At 39.1% G+C, this 16358-nt stretch overlaps 1 protein-coding gene and 1 pseudogene across 1 annotated transcript in view; both read left to right on the top strand.

The window, feature by feature from the left end:
• The window catches only part of USH2A (usherin), a 949135-nt gene that overhangs the window by 206848 nt on the left and 725929 nt on the right, over nucleotides 1-16358 (top strand). The window contains exon 14 of the mRNA XM_004700145.2: nucleotides 1497-1660. Within this exon, the coding sequence (XP_004700202.1) occupies nucleotides 1497-1660 (164 nt within the window). The remainder of the gene's footprint in view (nucleotides 1-1496; nucleotides 1661-16358) is intronic.
• Nucleotides 12678-13302, top strand: LOC105978364 (annotated as a pseudogene).

Genomic DNA, 16358 nt, shown 5'->3' with positions numbered 1-16358 from the left:
TGCTTATGTTCACCAATATTACATTAAAAGATTACAAATAATATGTTTTATACAATAGTATATACTGGCATTAAGAGCAAAGCAAATATTGTGTTGCTTCTATAATTGTTTTAATTCCAATGCATGATTTATGTCAGCTCTAACACTTAAGTAGTCTAAACCAAATGTCTATTTGAAATCAACTTCTGATACAATGTTTATAGGTGAAGGATTGAATATAATTGTTTATGGAGGTAGGGTGTCCTTTTAATCGTGACCAAAAGGGCAAACTATAGCACACTGGTTTTCAAGAGAAACTGTATTTATTCCCACAGGGATATTAGTCCATAAAGCAAATTTGCAGCTTATTTGGTAGCCTTGGCTTTTATCGGCCTTTTTAAGGGTGTTGAATGATTACCCAAGAGATCACACAGTAGAAGTCGATATGGGGTAAAGTAACTGCATCCGTCCAGCATCTTTATTGGAAAATCTAGGTGAACCCACTTAACGTTGCTTAAAATATGCCCCATAGAGAAAGCCCCCTTTTAAAAGTGAGTGGTCTTCTTACTTGCAGTGCTTTTGATACTCTGATGTGTTATGGTGCCAACATTGCTTATCCTAATCAATGCCATTGCCATGGGCTAAGTGTTTGAATAATTCACTCCAAGGCACAGCTTTCAGTTTCTATCTCGGCAAAATGCCAGGACCCTGGTGTTTCACAGGCAACTTCGGGTACAATAAATTTAAGGCAGAGTGAAGTTATCTCATTATCCTAGTATTTGTATCATTAACATCTTCTCATAAATCAGAGTAATGCTCTATTCTTCAACTATTGTGAATAAATGGTTTAGTGCATAACATAGAAAATGAAAATACAACCTATACTACGCACTGACAGTTTTTGAACATGTTTTCCTCAAACTTAAACTATACGTTATCTTCTGAGAAAAACAGCCTTTATAAGACTAAATATAAAATTCATGATTTCTTATTGAGAACAATGGTTATCAATCCCGATTACTTATAAGGTAAATCATTTCCTGATAAGATAATTTTATGGGTACCTCATCGACATTTTTGTTGTTGTTTTGTTTTTAAGTCATTTTGTTGGGGGCTCATGCACCTCTTAATCACAATCCATACATACATCAATTGTATAAAGCACATTTGTACTTTCGTTACCCTCATCATTCTCCAAACATTTGCTCTCATCAACATTTTTAAGGAAGCAAAATTTACAGTATTTTTAATACAATGAAGTATTCAAAATAATATACATAATACAAGTTGCCATTAGTTAGCTTACAAAGAGAAGATGCTATGCATAATATATATTTTTAAGTTTTCATTTAACTTTATTTTATGTTTGCTTGTTTAGCTTGATCATTCTTTTTAGTATGTTGGGTAATGCAAGACCATCTTACTCTGCAATGTTATTGACAGGCATAACTTAAAAACACTATGAATTATTAATCAGAATACTATTATCTTTGATAGTGTATTTGTCTTGTTTTCAGATGCCAGCCATGCAATTGTCATCTCTCAGGAGCCTTGAATGAAACCTGTCACTCAGTCACGGGCCAGTGTTTCTGTAAACGATTTGTCACTGGCTCAAAGTGTGATGCCTGTGCTCCCAGTGCAAGTCATTTGGATGTCAACAATCTATTGGGTTGCAGCAAAAGTAAGTGCACTCTGGCCTTGTGTTGGGGCACGAAGCAGCGTCCTCCAGAAGACTGTGTTAGGTTAGGTACGATACAGAAAATGTCGTGAGCGAATACTGAGTATGTATATGGATATATGTGCATGTGTATATATGTATGTATGTGTGTATGTGTATATATGTTATGTAATGTAATTTGGGTTACTTTCTTGACCAAGTCATTGAAAATATAATTTTTTTTAACAATGGCAAAGGTTTTTTTACTCAGGAGACAATAAGGTGACTAAATTCCTGAGTTTTCTGAAACATGGGGGGTTTTTTGCAAAAAAAAAATCAGGAAAATCCTTGACAAAATCAGCTGCTTGGTTATACACAAGGACAGTTTCAGTCAACTTTCTCTGACAAATGGAAGGCTTTTATTTATCTTATTTATTGTGAAAGAACTGTCTATCTTCAAAAACAGAAAAAATACCCTCAAACTCACTGCCATTGAAATAATTCTAACCGCTAACAACCCTTTAGGACAGCAGAACTGCCCCTCTGGGGTTCTGAGACTGCACCTCTTTATAGGAGCAGAGAGTCTTGTCCTCCTGTGGAATAGTTGGTGATTTTCAACTGCTGACCTTGCGGGCAGCAGCCCAATGAGTAAACCACCTTATATCACCTCCAAAATCATATGAGTACTGTGTGGTTATAATGTTTATTGTTACTGTAGACATTTTCATCATTATTAATCACTATATATTGCTTATTCACATACTTGTCACTTATTTGTGTTTTAAGTTTTATTGTTTAAACATGATTCATATTAATATTTTTTAACCTATTAAAGTCAATACTTACATGTCACTATCTTTTAACTCTCACATGAGCACCATTTTCCAATGTCTTGAACTGGCCAATCAAGATAACTTAGATCAATGGTTCTCAACCTGTGGGTCACGACCCCTTTGGGGGGTTGAACGACCCTTTCACAGGGGTCGCCTGATTCATAATAGTAGCAAAATTACAGTTATGAAGTAGCAAGGAAAATAATTTTTTGGTTTGGGGGTCACGACAGCATGAGAACTGTATTAGAGGGTCATGGCATTAGGAAGGTTGACAACCACTGACTTAGATCTTCAGTCAATTATTTTCCCAGTATTTGGAATTCTGTGTGGTACATTCTCATAACCATCATCTGTAGCTCTGGTAGTTACATAGTATGGTGTCAATTAAGAGTGTAAGGATGGAGTCTAGCCTCAGGATGTAGCCAATGAGGCCTCTGTGTGGGCATAACCTTCTCCTGAGGATTCTGGGAACGCCTGTATTTCCTCCTTGGAGGTGGAAGACACCATCTCTCTCTCTGCTCACTCCCTGTGAGATATCCCTGTGGAGAAGATACATGGAGAAAAGCTGATGGAGCCAGACCTCTGGAGCCACAGAAACCATGTGGTGATGCCTGCCAGCTCTGAGATGCTTACAACACCACTGGATTCCCAAGATTTCCCACCCACTGGCTTGTGATTTTCCTGCATTTAGCATAATTGCATATGTTTCGTGAGTCAGTAGAGAACTTTATAGATCGGTATTGGACATTTGGGCTAATATTGCACTTATGGACTTGATCTGGACTGGGCTGGGATGTTTTCTCAATATTCAATTGCTCTTATATGTAAATCTTTCTCTTATACACATGAGTGTCTACGAATTTGTTTCTCTAGTCTACCCGGACTAACACAGTACCTATGCCAGGAAAGAACTCAGGTCTCTTGAGGCAGAAAATCCATAGGACCCATGAGAAGGCTAGAAAAGCAAACGCTGCCTTTGGTAATTATAACCCCAACCTCTGGGGACAACACATCAGAATAAATGATAATACTTAAAGAAAAGTTAATGAATTGGAAGCTGGAAATTTTGATTTTAAGACAATTGTATTAAACCTTCTGAACTATTGAAGAAAAAGAGTTTAATCTCTCCACTAATTGTCTATCAGTTTTTCATACTGTGGTGTTTTGTGTGTTGCTGTGTTGCTGGAAGCTATGTCAATGATATTTCAAATGTCAGCTGGGTCACCCAGAAAAAGAACAGATTACTTAAAAATAACTCAGCTACCCACTTTAGAGAAATTATACTCTGAAAATCTTATGCATAGCTGTGAAACATTGTCAGACACTGAAGGATTCATTAATGGAAACAGAACACTGCCGGTAGTTCAAGCCTTTAAGATCCCAGATGCTCTATATCTTTTGATAACCCGGTACCAGCAGATTTCTTCACCACATTTGCTTATGCACCCATTTTGTCCTCAGTGATTGTGCTGGGAAGGTGAGCATCAAGGAATGCCTGGTTATTAGAGGAAAGTGTCCTTGCTTTGAGGGAGGACTTTAGCAGAGGCCCAAAGTCCATCTACTTCCTCAGTGTATTGCCATATAAATACATATACGTAATCTGATACATCTATTTTTATGAATTAATATATTCACATATGTACACACCTATGTTTATACCTCTACCCATAGCTTTGCTTCCTAGATCTTTCCTCTGTTGCCTTCTACCTTCCTCCTGCCCCACTATCATTCTCACCCTTTTTTCCCTCTTAATAATTCCTCTCAGCTAGATTGCTGCTCTACCCCTATTCCAGGATCTCTATGTCCTCCTCTTTATTGATTTTAATTCCCTAGTGGTTCCCCTGTCTATAGTGTTGTTTGCTTACTACTCCCTTCTCCTGTCTCATCCTCCCCCCAAATCCCTCGGTAGCCATTGCTTTCTCCTCAGACTTGATTCCCATACTTATATAGGTAGGCATACCAACAATTGCAGAGACAAAACAAAAAGAAAACAAAAGATTGAATAAAAAGGGGGAAAAATAACTGGCAAAAAATGCATACATAATTCCAGATCTGTCCACTGACCTTAATGACTATCTTTCCCACCGGTCCTGGGGGTTCCAGGAACTGTCCCTCCTATTCTGAAGTCAATTTTGGGAGCTCCACAGGGGTTTTGTGTCTTTTCTTTGTTCCCATTACTGATCTGTTATGTTCCCTTCTTGGTTCATCCTCTGTTGGGGGTGATCAGACCAGACACGCTCTCCAGTTTTGTCCTCTATCGCCGTATACTCCTGTGAGGGTATATCCTGTCGGGTTCTTGTAGGCCCTACAGTCCTCTCTGTGCCTTAGCAGCTCCTTGCAGGGATGCCATCCTCAGGGCTTGGCGTGGCAGCACAGAGTCTAGTCCTTCGCTCTCATTCTTCTTGGTTTACTTCTATATGGAAGTGGCAGGCTGGCCCCTCTCCCCAACCTGTAGATTTAGTGTTGTCCTCTGTAGCACATACTTCTAGGCAGTGGGGTGGTGTTGGGGAGGGGCTGGGGCTGGAGTCAGTTTGGCTCTGATTGGGGCTGGCCCTGTCGACCTCTCAGTTCATGGGTTTCTCCATGTGGCTATGTTACCCTCAAGGTTTGGTGCACTGTGGTGGGGTCTGCAGTCACACGCCCATTTCTGTGGAGACATAAATACCCTCTGTCTGGGTGGATTAAGGCCCTCTTCCCCTGGTGCCATTGTCTCTCTTATTTTTTTTCTCCCTTTTCACTCTCCACCTCACCACACCCTCTTATCTTTCTTTGTGTTGGAATGACATCGTTTTGGTTTATCCCTGGCCCAATTGCCTGTACCTCAGCCCATAAAGTGTGAGATAAGTGGTTTTTCTTCTATACCTACTGTAGTGCTGATTATACTTACCTCCGTGGACTCACGTTGTACTTGTCCTTTTGTGATTGGCTGATTTTGCTTAGCATCATTCCTCTAACTCTTCCCATGAGAAGATGTGCTTCACACAGTCATCAGTGCTTTTTAGTGATGCATAATGCTGCATGGTTTGTATGTGCCAGAGTTACTAATCAACTCAACTATCAATGAAAATTTAGGTTGTTTCCAATTCTTTGAGATTGTGAATTGAGCCACAGTAAACATTGGAGCACAGGTGTCTGGTCTTGGTTTATTTCTTTTCTCTTCTGGGTATAAGCCCAGTAGAGGGATTGTTGGGTCTTAAGACAACTCAATTTCCATTTGTTTTAAATATCACCAGATAGTTTTCCACAGTGGCTTTATGTATCTACACTACCACCAGCAGTAGAGGAGTGTTCCTATTGCACTACATCCCTTCCAACATTTGTTGCTCTCTGATTTTCTGATTTGGCTAGGGTGTTAGGTGTTATCTCACAGTTGTTTTTATTTGGATTTCTCTGAGGGCTAATGATCAAGAATATTTTCTCATATGTTTTTTGCCCATTCAGGTCTCCTCCCTAGTGAAACTTCTGTTCAGCTCTTTTGCCCACTTCCTCAGGGGGTTAACTGTTTTCTTCTTTATGCAGGCTAGGAGGGTATTGTAAATTTTATTAATAAGCCCTTTGTTGTATCATTGATAAAATTCCTCTCCCAGTCTGTGGGTTTTCTTTTTACTCTCTTGATGAAGTCTTTCAATGCATACAGGTGTTTTATTCTTTGTATATACCCTTTGACAACTTCAGCGCTATTTGTATGTGCACCCTTCCCTATTACAGTTAGCCTATGTATTCCCTGCACCAGGGTTGTTAGCTTTGTCCTGGTTTCTTCATTGATGGTCCTGATACCTTGGGGTTTTACTTCTAGGTCTGTGATCCACCTTGAGTTTGTTCTTGTGCATGGGGTGAGTTAAGGGTCTTGTTTCATTTTTCTGCAGGTGGATATCCATTGTTTCCAGCACCACTTGATAGAAGAGCATCCAACTCCCACTTGATGCACTGTTGGCCCTTGTCAAAGATCAGTTGTCTATATGCTGGTGGTTTTATTTCTTGGTTTTCTGTTCTTTTCCATTAGCCCGCGTATCTGTCATTATTCCAGTACCATGCTCTTTTGACCACTGTAGGTGGATGTTAAAGACAGGTAAGGCGAACCCTCCAACTTGTCCTTCTTCTTGAGGAGTTCTCTGCTAATACTGAGCTTCTTCTTCCCTCTCCATATGGAATTGGTGGTCAGTTTTTCCAAATTTTAAAGGAAGATTATTGGTATTTGAATAGGGATAATGTTAAACTTATATAGTGCCTTTGTTAAGATTGACATCTTTACTATATTGAGTCTTCTGATTCATGAGCATGGGATATTCTTCAAATTTTGGAGATCATTTTTGGTTTCCTGTAGTAGGGTTCAGTGGTTTTCTTTGTATAAATCTTTTTTTAATTAGATATATTGCTAGATATTTCAGTTTGTTTTTGGCTTTTGTGAAGAGCATTGCCTTCTTGAACACCATGTGGTCTTGCCCAATGTATATAGCAGACCAATAGACTTCTGTTTGTTTATCTTATATCCTGCCACTCTTCCATATTCCACTATCGCTTCCATTATTCTTATTGTGGAGCTTTTGGAATTTTCAATATATAAAATCATGTCGTCTGCAAATAGCAATACTTTCACTCCTTCCTTTCCCAGATGGATGCTTTTAATGTCCCTCTACTGCCTTCTGTTCTTAGCTAGGACCTCCAGTATGATGTTGAAAAGAGGTGGGAACAAGGTGCATCCCTGTCTGGCCCCCATTTTCAGTGGGATTGTTTTTGTCTTTTCTCCATTAACTATGGATAGCTTGTATTAACTTAAGGAATTCCCTTTCCATTACTATGTCCTTAAGTGTCTTAATTAGGAATGAGTGTTGGATGTTGTCGAATGCTTTTTCTGTGTCTATCAATATTATCATGTGATTCTTATCCTTTTACTTATCAATGTGATGACTAATATTGATGGACTTTGAATGGCTAAACCATTCCTTCATCCCTGGAATGAATTTCACCTGATCTATGTTCATTAGAGATATTGGTCTTGCCTGGGATCCTTGCCTGGTTTGGGTATCAAAGTTACACTGGATTCATAGATTGAGTTTGGGAGTTTGCCATCTTTTTGTTTGCTCTGGAATAATTTGTGGAGGGTTGGTGTCAGCTCTTCCCCGACTGGTAGAATTCTCCTGTGAATCTGTCTGGGCATGGAGCTTTTATTGTTGATAGTTTCTTGATAACCATATCTATTTCTTCACTTGCTATGGGTCTGTTGAGGTTCCTGACCTCTATCTGGGATAATCTAGGGAGGGATTGTTTTTCTAGGTATTTGTCCATGTCTTCCATGTAATTGAATTTTTTAGAATACAGACTGCATAGTACTTTCTGATTATCCTTTTACTCTTTTTGGGGTCCCTTGTGATTTCCTGGTGTCATCCCTCATCCTGGCAATTGATATTTGCACCTTGGTTAGGCTTTCCAGCGATCTATCAATTCTGTTGATCCTTCAAAGAACCAACTTTTTGCTGTATTGAATTTTTGCATAATTCTCTTGTCTTCTCACTCATTTAACACTGCCCTAATTTTTATTATTTCTTTTCTTTTGCTATTGGAAGGGTTGTTCCATTGACTCTGTTCTATTTGCTTGAGGTTTTGTGATAACGTATCAGTCATAAGTCTCTCTTCCTTTTTCATGTATTCATTAATAACTATCAAACTTTTTCTGATAACTCCTTTCGATATATCCCATAGATTTGGGTATGTTGCATTCTAATTCTCATTAGTTTCTAGAAATTTTCTAATTTCCTCTCTAATCTGGGTCAGTACCTATTCATGTCCCAGAAGATCGTTATTCATCTTCCTCTTGTTTGCCATGGTTTTCTGGTCATTCTTTTGTTGATCTCCAGGTTTATGGCACATTGGTGTGAGAGAGATGGCTGAGTGATCTCTATGTGTTTGAATTTACTCAGACTCAGTTTGTGTCCTAGTTTGTGGTCTATTTTGAAAATGAACCATGTGCACATGAAAAGATGTGAATTATTTTGCATTTGGATGGAGAGCTCTATCAATGTCTATCAGGTCCAGTCACCTAATTGTTGTGTTTAGCTCTGTAGCCTCTTGCTGAGCTTCTTTCTCAGTGATATATCTTTCTCTGATAGCAGTATATTAGTCACCTCCTGTGATTGTTGAGTCTGTGATTTCTTTTTTCATCTTTTGAATAGTTTGACCAATTTCACAGGTGTCTCGTTAGGCATATATTTTATTTTTTATGCTCACTGGGTACTGGTCTACTCATCCTTTGAGCATTATATAGTGCCCCTACTTATCTCTTGTTATGGTTTGCACCTTGAGGTCAATTTTGTCCAAGATTAGGTTTGCAACCCTTGCTTTTTTTAAAGTTCCCTTTTGCCTGGTATATTTTCTGTCAGCCTTTTATTCTCAGTCTATTTTTGTCTGTGAGTTTAAGATATTATGTCTCTTGCAGGAAGCAGATGTATGGGTTATATTTTCTGAGCCAGTCTCTAATCTTTGCCTTTTAATGGAGGAGTTAGGCCATTGACCAAGTTATTACCACCATCTGTGGATTCATTGCTGTCATCTTGTACCTTTTGTGTTGGGTGTTTGCCTATCTCCCTTCATATCAGTGTGCTCTGTTTATGTGGGGGGTTTCATTATTGATTTCCTTTCCCTCTGGGGCAATGTTATCTTGGTAACTGTTTACAGTGTTTTGACTTCTGGATGGAGGTGAGCAAGATAGCTGTCTCCTGATTGTGTGTGGTGACTGTTCATCTTCTGACCACACTGAGTTGGCAAGGATTTTCCACAGGGTTGGGTGTCTTATGGTATATTCTTTGAGTTTTTCCATGTCCGGGAAGACTTGTACTTTACCATCTATCTTGATAGATAATTTTGCAGGATAGAAGATTCTGTTTTGGGTTTGTTTCTTTCATCTTTTGGAAGATGTTACTGCACTCTCTCCTCCTGTTCATAGTATCTGCTAATAGGTCTGAGCATATTCTTATGTAAGTACCATTGTATGTGGCCCGTTTTTGCTATTGCTGCTCTTAAATGTTTCTCTTTTTCCTCGAAGTTGTATAATTTAACTATCATGTGCCTTGGTGAGTTCTTCCTGGGAGTTAGTCTACCTGGTGTCCTCTCTGCTTCCCATATGAATATCTGATTCTCATTCCTTAAGGTGGGGAAGTTTGCTTCCAGGAATTCCCTTGCTAATTTAGCTGTAGACTTCTTTGTTGTATCTTCTTCTAATTTGACCAATTATTCAAATATTGTTCCTATTCATAGCATCTGTCTTTGTTTTCAGATTTTGTTCTATCTCTTTTATTATCTTGTTTGATTGGCTTTCCTGTTTGTTGAACTCTGCATGATTATCCTCGAGATCAGTGGTACAATCTCCATTTCTAGTCATTTGGTGAGGTCCGTAATCTTTTGTTTTGCTTCTGTTATGTCATACATTTGTTCTTGTATTTCCCTTTGGTGTGTGGGCTTTATCCCCTCTATTATTGCTTCCATATTCTGCATTGCTTCCCTCATATCCTCTATTACTCCAAGCAGCATTCTGAAGATTTCTTTTGCTGCAGAACCTCGTCTGTTTCTTCTATGAGAGTCGTTAGGTTTAGGTTTTCTTCTGGTGTTATGTTTTGTTTTTCTTGTTTTCTCAATTAGGTTATTGTGGTATATTGCTTTCTGATTGTCGTTTTGGAAAAACTGGGTGCCATGTTGCTGGGAGACTAAGGGGCCCTCAGCTCTTTCTCTATGTGACTGGTAGGAGTGGTTTCAGGACTACCGGTGGCCTACTATGGTTGTGGGTCAGGCTGCTGTGTAGGTGAAGTGTGACTCAGGCTATTGACTGTAGGTATGCCACTGGGCCTGTTTGGAGCAGGCCTGAAGCATAGGTATGGGCCTGTTCAGGACTGTCCACAATTTGCAGTCTTTTAAAGACTCTCTGTGGAGCCCAAAACTGGTAGAATTTTTGGCTTGGGCGTTGGCTTTCAGCCCTTGGCTTTTGTAGTTTTGTTATATTAAAATCCTAGACTGCTCTCAGGTGATTAATTTTCTGCCTATCTTGTTATGCTAATATTATGCTAATGGACCAGGATCAGGTTTCTGATAGCTTACATTCAAAGTTATGTAAAGGAACATAGCCTGGAATGTAAGCGTTTAAATAAGATTTCACACACCACACACACACACATTTTTATAATGGGCTTGTGGCATGCTCTGGTATGGACCAGATTAGATAAGTGGTTTGATGACCAAATATAACTAAATTATCCAACAGCTGCACTCCTTTGTCACTCCTGGCTCTCTGTCAAGTAAATAACCCAGCAACTCTTCAATTGCTGCGAATTAGTTATCTATGGTTACCCACACTGGTAGGCGCAGAGCTGGCTGGGGAGAGGGGGAAAGTGGATTGCTGATGTAGTCACTCTGTTCCTGGCTGGGGAGGGAGGATGCATAGCCTGAGAATGCAAGAGTGGGATCGATAGCAGGGAGGGGAACTCTGGTGTGAGGTCTTGTGGCTGGTTCTTGGAGGCTATCCATGAGTGTGGGATTATGAATGCCTTTAGGCAACAGCCTAAGGAAATTGCACATTATGCGTCTCATATCTTGGGTGTAGGAAGGGGTGGTGGAACTGGTGAGGGATGAGCGGAGCCCTCGGGCAGATGCAGTGAACTTAGAGCATTTCATTGAATGCTAGATTCGCTCCCTGAGCAGGGGCGGTCTTAATCAGACTCAAGTACATTGAATCTATTTTTAGCACCTAGCCTTCCATTATTGGCCTCCTTACCTCTTAATTTTCTGTTCTAACAGCAGGAGCATGGGCAGGTGATTCTACCTGGACACTATCTTGACTCCTCCCTGCTACTTATGTTTATAATTGCATTTCTTTCTTTCTTTTTCTTTAACTAATTAGTGCCCATAGTTTATTCAGATTTTCCTTGGGTTTTCCTTATAGTTCTTTTTGTCTTCCAGGATCCCATGTAGGATACCACCTTGAACTTAGTTGGTAACATTTCTAACAATCCAATTTCAGATGTTTTTACCCATGCGTTTGTTTCAAAAACTTGATGGTTTTAATTCTTACATTCAGGTCTGTGATGCATCATGTAATGCAATACAAATATGTATAACAGAACATTTACCATAAAAAAGTTTTGCTTGTACAATTCAGACACATAATGTTATGCAATCACCATCACTATTTGTTTTTTAAAATTTCTATCACCCTTAACAGAAGCTCAGTGCCTCCTAAGCAGTGACATTATCTTTCTGCCTTCTTTTGTACCTGATAACTACTAAAAATGCTTTGTTCTCAATATATATATCACTCAAATCTGAAGATTTCACTAAGGTGGAATTATATACATTTGTTATCCTTCATCTGACTTATTTCACTTATCATGCTACAACATTTTCAAGGATCATCTTTCCAAAAAGAACTAGTCAACATTTTAAGAGGTAGTATATGAGCAAGAACCAATGGTACTGAAAGAAAAAAACCCAAGCTGCACTGAAAGCATTAGACAAAAGCAAGGCTCCAGGAATTCCAGAACACTTCATTGTGCTCATGTGAAACCTGTGCATGGATCAAGAGCTAGTTTTGAGAACAGCACAAGGGAATATTGTATGGTTTAAAAACAGGAAAGGTGTGTGTCATGGTTGTATCTTCTCACCATATTTATTCAATCTGTATACTGAGAAAATAATCAGAAGATGAATGGGATAATGGGATATCAGGGTTGGAAGAAGTCTTATTAATAACCTGAGATATGCATATGATAGAACCTTGCTTGCTGGAATTAAGGAGTGCTTGAAGCACTTGCTGATGAAAATCAAATGTTGCAGCCTTTAGTGTGGATTACAACGCAATGTAAAGAAAACACAAATCCTCACAAATGGATCAATAGGTCACATCAGGATAAATCAGGAAAAGTTTGAACTTGTGAAGGATTTTTTCTTGCTTGGATCTACATCAGTGCTTATGGAAGCAACAGTCAAGAAATGGGACTCATTCCTTCGGGGAGATCTGCTACACAAGTTCTCTTAAATGTTTTGGAAAAGAAAAATGTTATATTGAGGACTAGGATACACCTGACAAAAGCTGTGGTATTTTTAATTGCCTCATATACATGGGAGGGTTGGACACTACATAAGGATGACTGAAGAAGAATCAATGCATTTGCACTAAAGCTGATGTTGACAAAGAATAATGAAAGTGTTGCATCTAGCACTGAGTGATGAGCATCTCTGGGGACAACTGGCACAAGGGGCCCAAACTAGGGGCAAGAGAAAGCCCTACCACAAGACATGGAAGTATGAGCTCTGCCCCCTGGCTGCCGACACTAAGAATGGCAACTGTGACATCCACGCAGTTTGTGTGAGAGGAGGCAACAAGAAATAAAGGGCCCTGAGGCTACATGTTGAGAACTTCTCCTGAAGCTCTAGGTATTATACATGCAAAAGGAGAATCATCAGTGTTGTCTACAACGCATTTACCAATGAGCTGCTCCACACCAAGACCCTGCTAAAGAACTGCTTCATTCTCATCGACAGCCTATCGTACCTCCAGTGAGAGGAGTTCCTCTGTGCACTGCCCCTGGGACATAAGAAGGGGGTTAAACCGACTCCTGGAGGGGAAGAGGTACTAAATAAAAAGTGATAAAAAAAATTCAGAAAAACTATGCTGAAAAGAAAATGCATGCAAAACTCAGCAGTATTCCAGAGGAGCAGCTCTAGCAGGGCAAGCTTCATGTGTGTATCACTTCGAGGCCAGGCCAGTGTGGCCGAGCCGATGGCTGTGTGCTAGATGGAACAGGGCTGGAGTTCTAGCAAAGGAAAATCACAGCTCACAAAGGCAAATAAAACTTTCTATCCTTGCACATGTATTCAAGGTGTTTATTCTAAAGAAAGTAAAGAAAAGCACATTAAAAGTACCATGGGTTGCCAAAAATATCTGTGTTGGGAGAAGTACAGCCAGAATGCTTCTTAACGACATAGGTGGCGGGACTTTGTCTCACACACTCTGGGCATGTTTTCAGGAGAGATCAGTCCGGAGAAGGACAGCATGCTTGGTATAGTAGAGGGGCAGTGAAAAGGAGGAAGGCCCCTCACTGAGATGTGTTGGCACAGTGGCTGCAACAATGGGCTCAAGCATACAATTGTGATAATGGCGTGGGAATTGGTAGGTTCATTCTGCTGTGCATAGGGTCACTATGCGTCAGAACCAATGCCATGGCACCTAGCAACAACTTCTGCTCTCATGAAATTTTACAGCCTAGGAAACCCCGTATAGGATTACTGTGTGTCAGAATTGTCATTATTGGTTAATTATTAATATAAGAATTCAACAAAAGAATGTAGCATTAGTATTTCTGTTTGTTTTCTATATATTCAAATTTTAATACTTAATCATTTGTTTATATATTATTCTTATTTTTAAATTCATTATTGCTTTCTTACCTTTTTTCTATGTTTTCTTTGATTCTTTGAGCTTACTTATGTTATTTTTAGTTCTTCTAATCTTTTTATTACAGGACTTCCATAGAGCTGATTTTTTTCTTTGAGTGAGTCATAATTTCCAGTTTCTTCAAAAGCTTAGTAATCTTTGTTGTTATCGCATTCAGAACCTCAGACTATTATACGGAATTAATTTTCTAAACTTGCTGTACACAGAGCTATAGAAAATGCTAACATCTTCATGAAAATCTTATAAGAACACAGCTTTCAGACTTTGCTCACTGCTATTTCCTTTGCCCTTTTACAGCTCAAAGTCAGGCAAACCAAAGATTCAGTCCTTCAGTTAATTTGGAAAAATGAGCACCAGAGGGGAAGAGCCGGGTAACATGGATACAGTGAATTTTCTATAATTTAAAATTTGTTTTAATCATCTTTATATAATTTCATTACCTTTTGGCTACCACCAAGTGTAGTTTTTGTTCTATTTTGCTTGAGGTTCTGACTCCTTGCTTTCATCCTTCGACTACTTTTTCAGTGTTTATAGGGATGAATATGGATCTCTAGTTGCTTTTATGGGTGTTCATGAGGGAAGGGTCAGGCTTGCGCATGTCACCCTTTTCCCAGTCATTGTACTTTTATATGTATTATGATGTGATGGTTCAATAATATTATTGTACATAAGTCTGTCCACTTGTGTTATTCAACATTTGTTGAAAATATTTATTTACTCTCTAATAAATGATCATGGTAGCCTATTGAAATGAATTGACCGTACTCTGTTTTCTCTTTGTGTACACATTTTATTAGTGATTTCTCAAAGAGAAATAAAATCACATTTATACTTATTTGATTTTAATAATGCTTAACAACTTTGTTTTATATAACCTGTTCTCCCTCCACCCTGCGCTTATTATTATACACCTGTCTTTTTATAAACCCAACAAATTGCTTAGAATTATAATCACTGTATGATATATTATTGGGTTTTAAAAATAACTTGAGAGAGGAAAATTAAATAAGAAATCACATAAGCAGTCTAATATTTACTGACATATTTACATTGCCTGACAATTCTATCTCCTTCCTATGAATTCCACTTTACTCATGGCATCTTATTATTTCACCCTGAAAGATTTTTTGGAAAGTATTTCTTGTTGAATTGATCTACTAGCAATAACTTCTGTCAAGGCCTTACTTGATGTTTGCCCTCATGAAGAAGAGATCATTGTGGATATGGTCGTATAGTAAAGTGCTATTAAGAAATCAGATGGTGCTTGCCCATCAGAACGAATAACATTTGTGGGGTCCTAAAGGCTTGGCATAAAATAAGCAGTCATTCAAGTAAGATGTCGGTTAAATCTACTTTGGAGAAGCAAACCAGCCTGTGTGATCCAAGGACTGCAAAATCCAAATCTGAAGGTGGGAACAATATAAGAGCTTAAATTCTGAGCACCTAGTTTGCAGAAAGGTTGTAGAGGACACGATTTAAACATTTGATGGTGAAGATCAAAGATTGCAGTCTTCAGTATGGATTATGACTCAGTGTACAGAAGACCCAAACCCTCACCGCTGGACCAGTAGGTGACATCGTGATAAATGGAGAAAAAGTTGACCTTGTCAGGGATTTTGTCTTGCTTGGATCCATAATCAATGCTCACAGAAGCAGCAGTCAAGATGTCAAGGCACTTTGCACTAGGTAAGTCTGATACACAAAACTTTTCCAAAGTCTTGAAAAGCAAGGATGGTACTTTGAGGACTGAGGCATGCCTGATCCAGCATGGCATTTTCAGTCACATCATATGCGTGTGTGAACGTTAAGCACTGAATAAAGAAGACTAAAGAAGAATGCACACATTTGTATTGTGGTGCTGGAGAAGAAGATTGAAAGTAACATGGACTGCTCAGAAGACCAACAAATCTGTTTTGGAGTTTAGCCAGAGTGCACCTTAGAGACAAGAATGACAAAGCTTAGTCTTATATATTAGGGCATATTGTCAGGAGAGGCAAGTGTGTTAGTTACATATCTGCTTTCAATTTGAGTATTAAGAGTAAGGGATGGAGTTTAGCCTGTCAATCAGGACCCAGCTTGATGACCTCATTTGGAGGTGCTAAGGAGATAAATAGCTCCTTGGAGGCAGGACACACACTCCCTGGGAGACATTCCAGCTGACAAGACACATGGAGCCACTCTAGTGCCCTGAGCGGGTCGAGTCAAGTAGAGACCCCTGCCAGCGCTGAGATGATTACACTGCCACTGGATACACAAGATTTTCCACCTACTGGCCTGTGATCTTCCTGCATTTGGCATCATTTCATGTATTTCATGAGTCTGAAGAAGACTCAATAGATTGGTATCAGACATATGGGCTAATATCGGACTTATGGACATGATCTGGTTGGGCTGGGATGTTTTCTCAATATTCAATTGCTCTTGTATATAAGGCTCTTTCTTTTTTTTTTTT

The sequence above is a fragment of the Echinops telfairi genome, unplaced genomic scaffold, assembly GCF_000313985.2.
Source record: "Echinops telfairi isolate 266 unplaced genomic scaffold, ASM31398v2 ScPeMD7_7424;HRSCAF=8462, whole genome shotgun sequence".
Classification (NCBI taxonomy): domain Eukaryota; kingdom Metazoa; phylum Chordata; class Mammalia; order Afrosoricida; family Tenrecidae; genus Echinops; species Echinops telfairi.
This window is presented reverse-complemented; position numbering and strand designations above follow the sequence as displayed.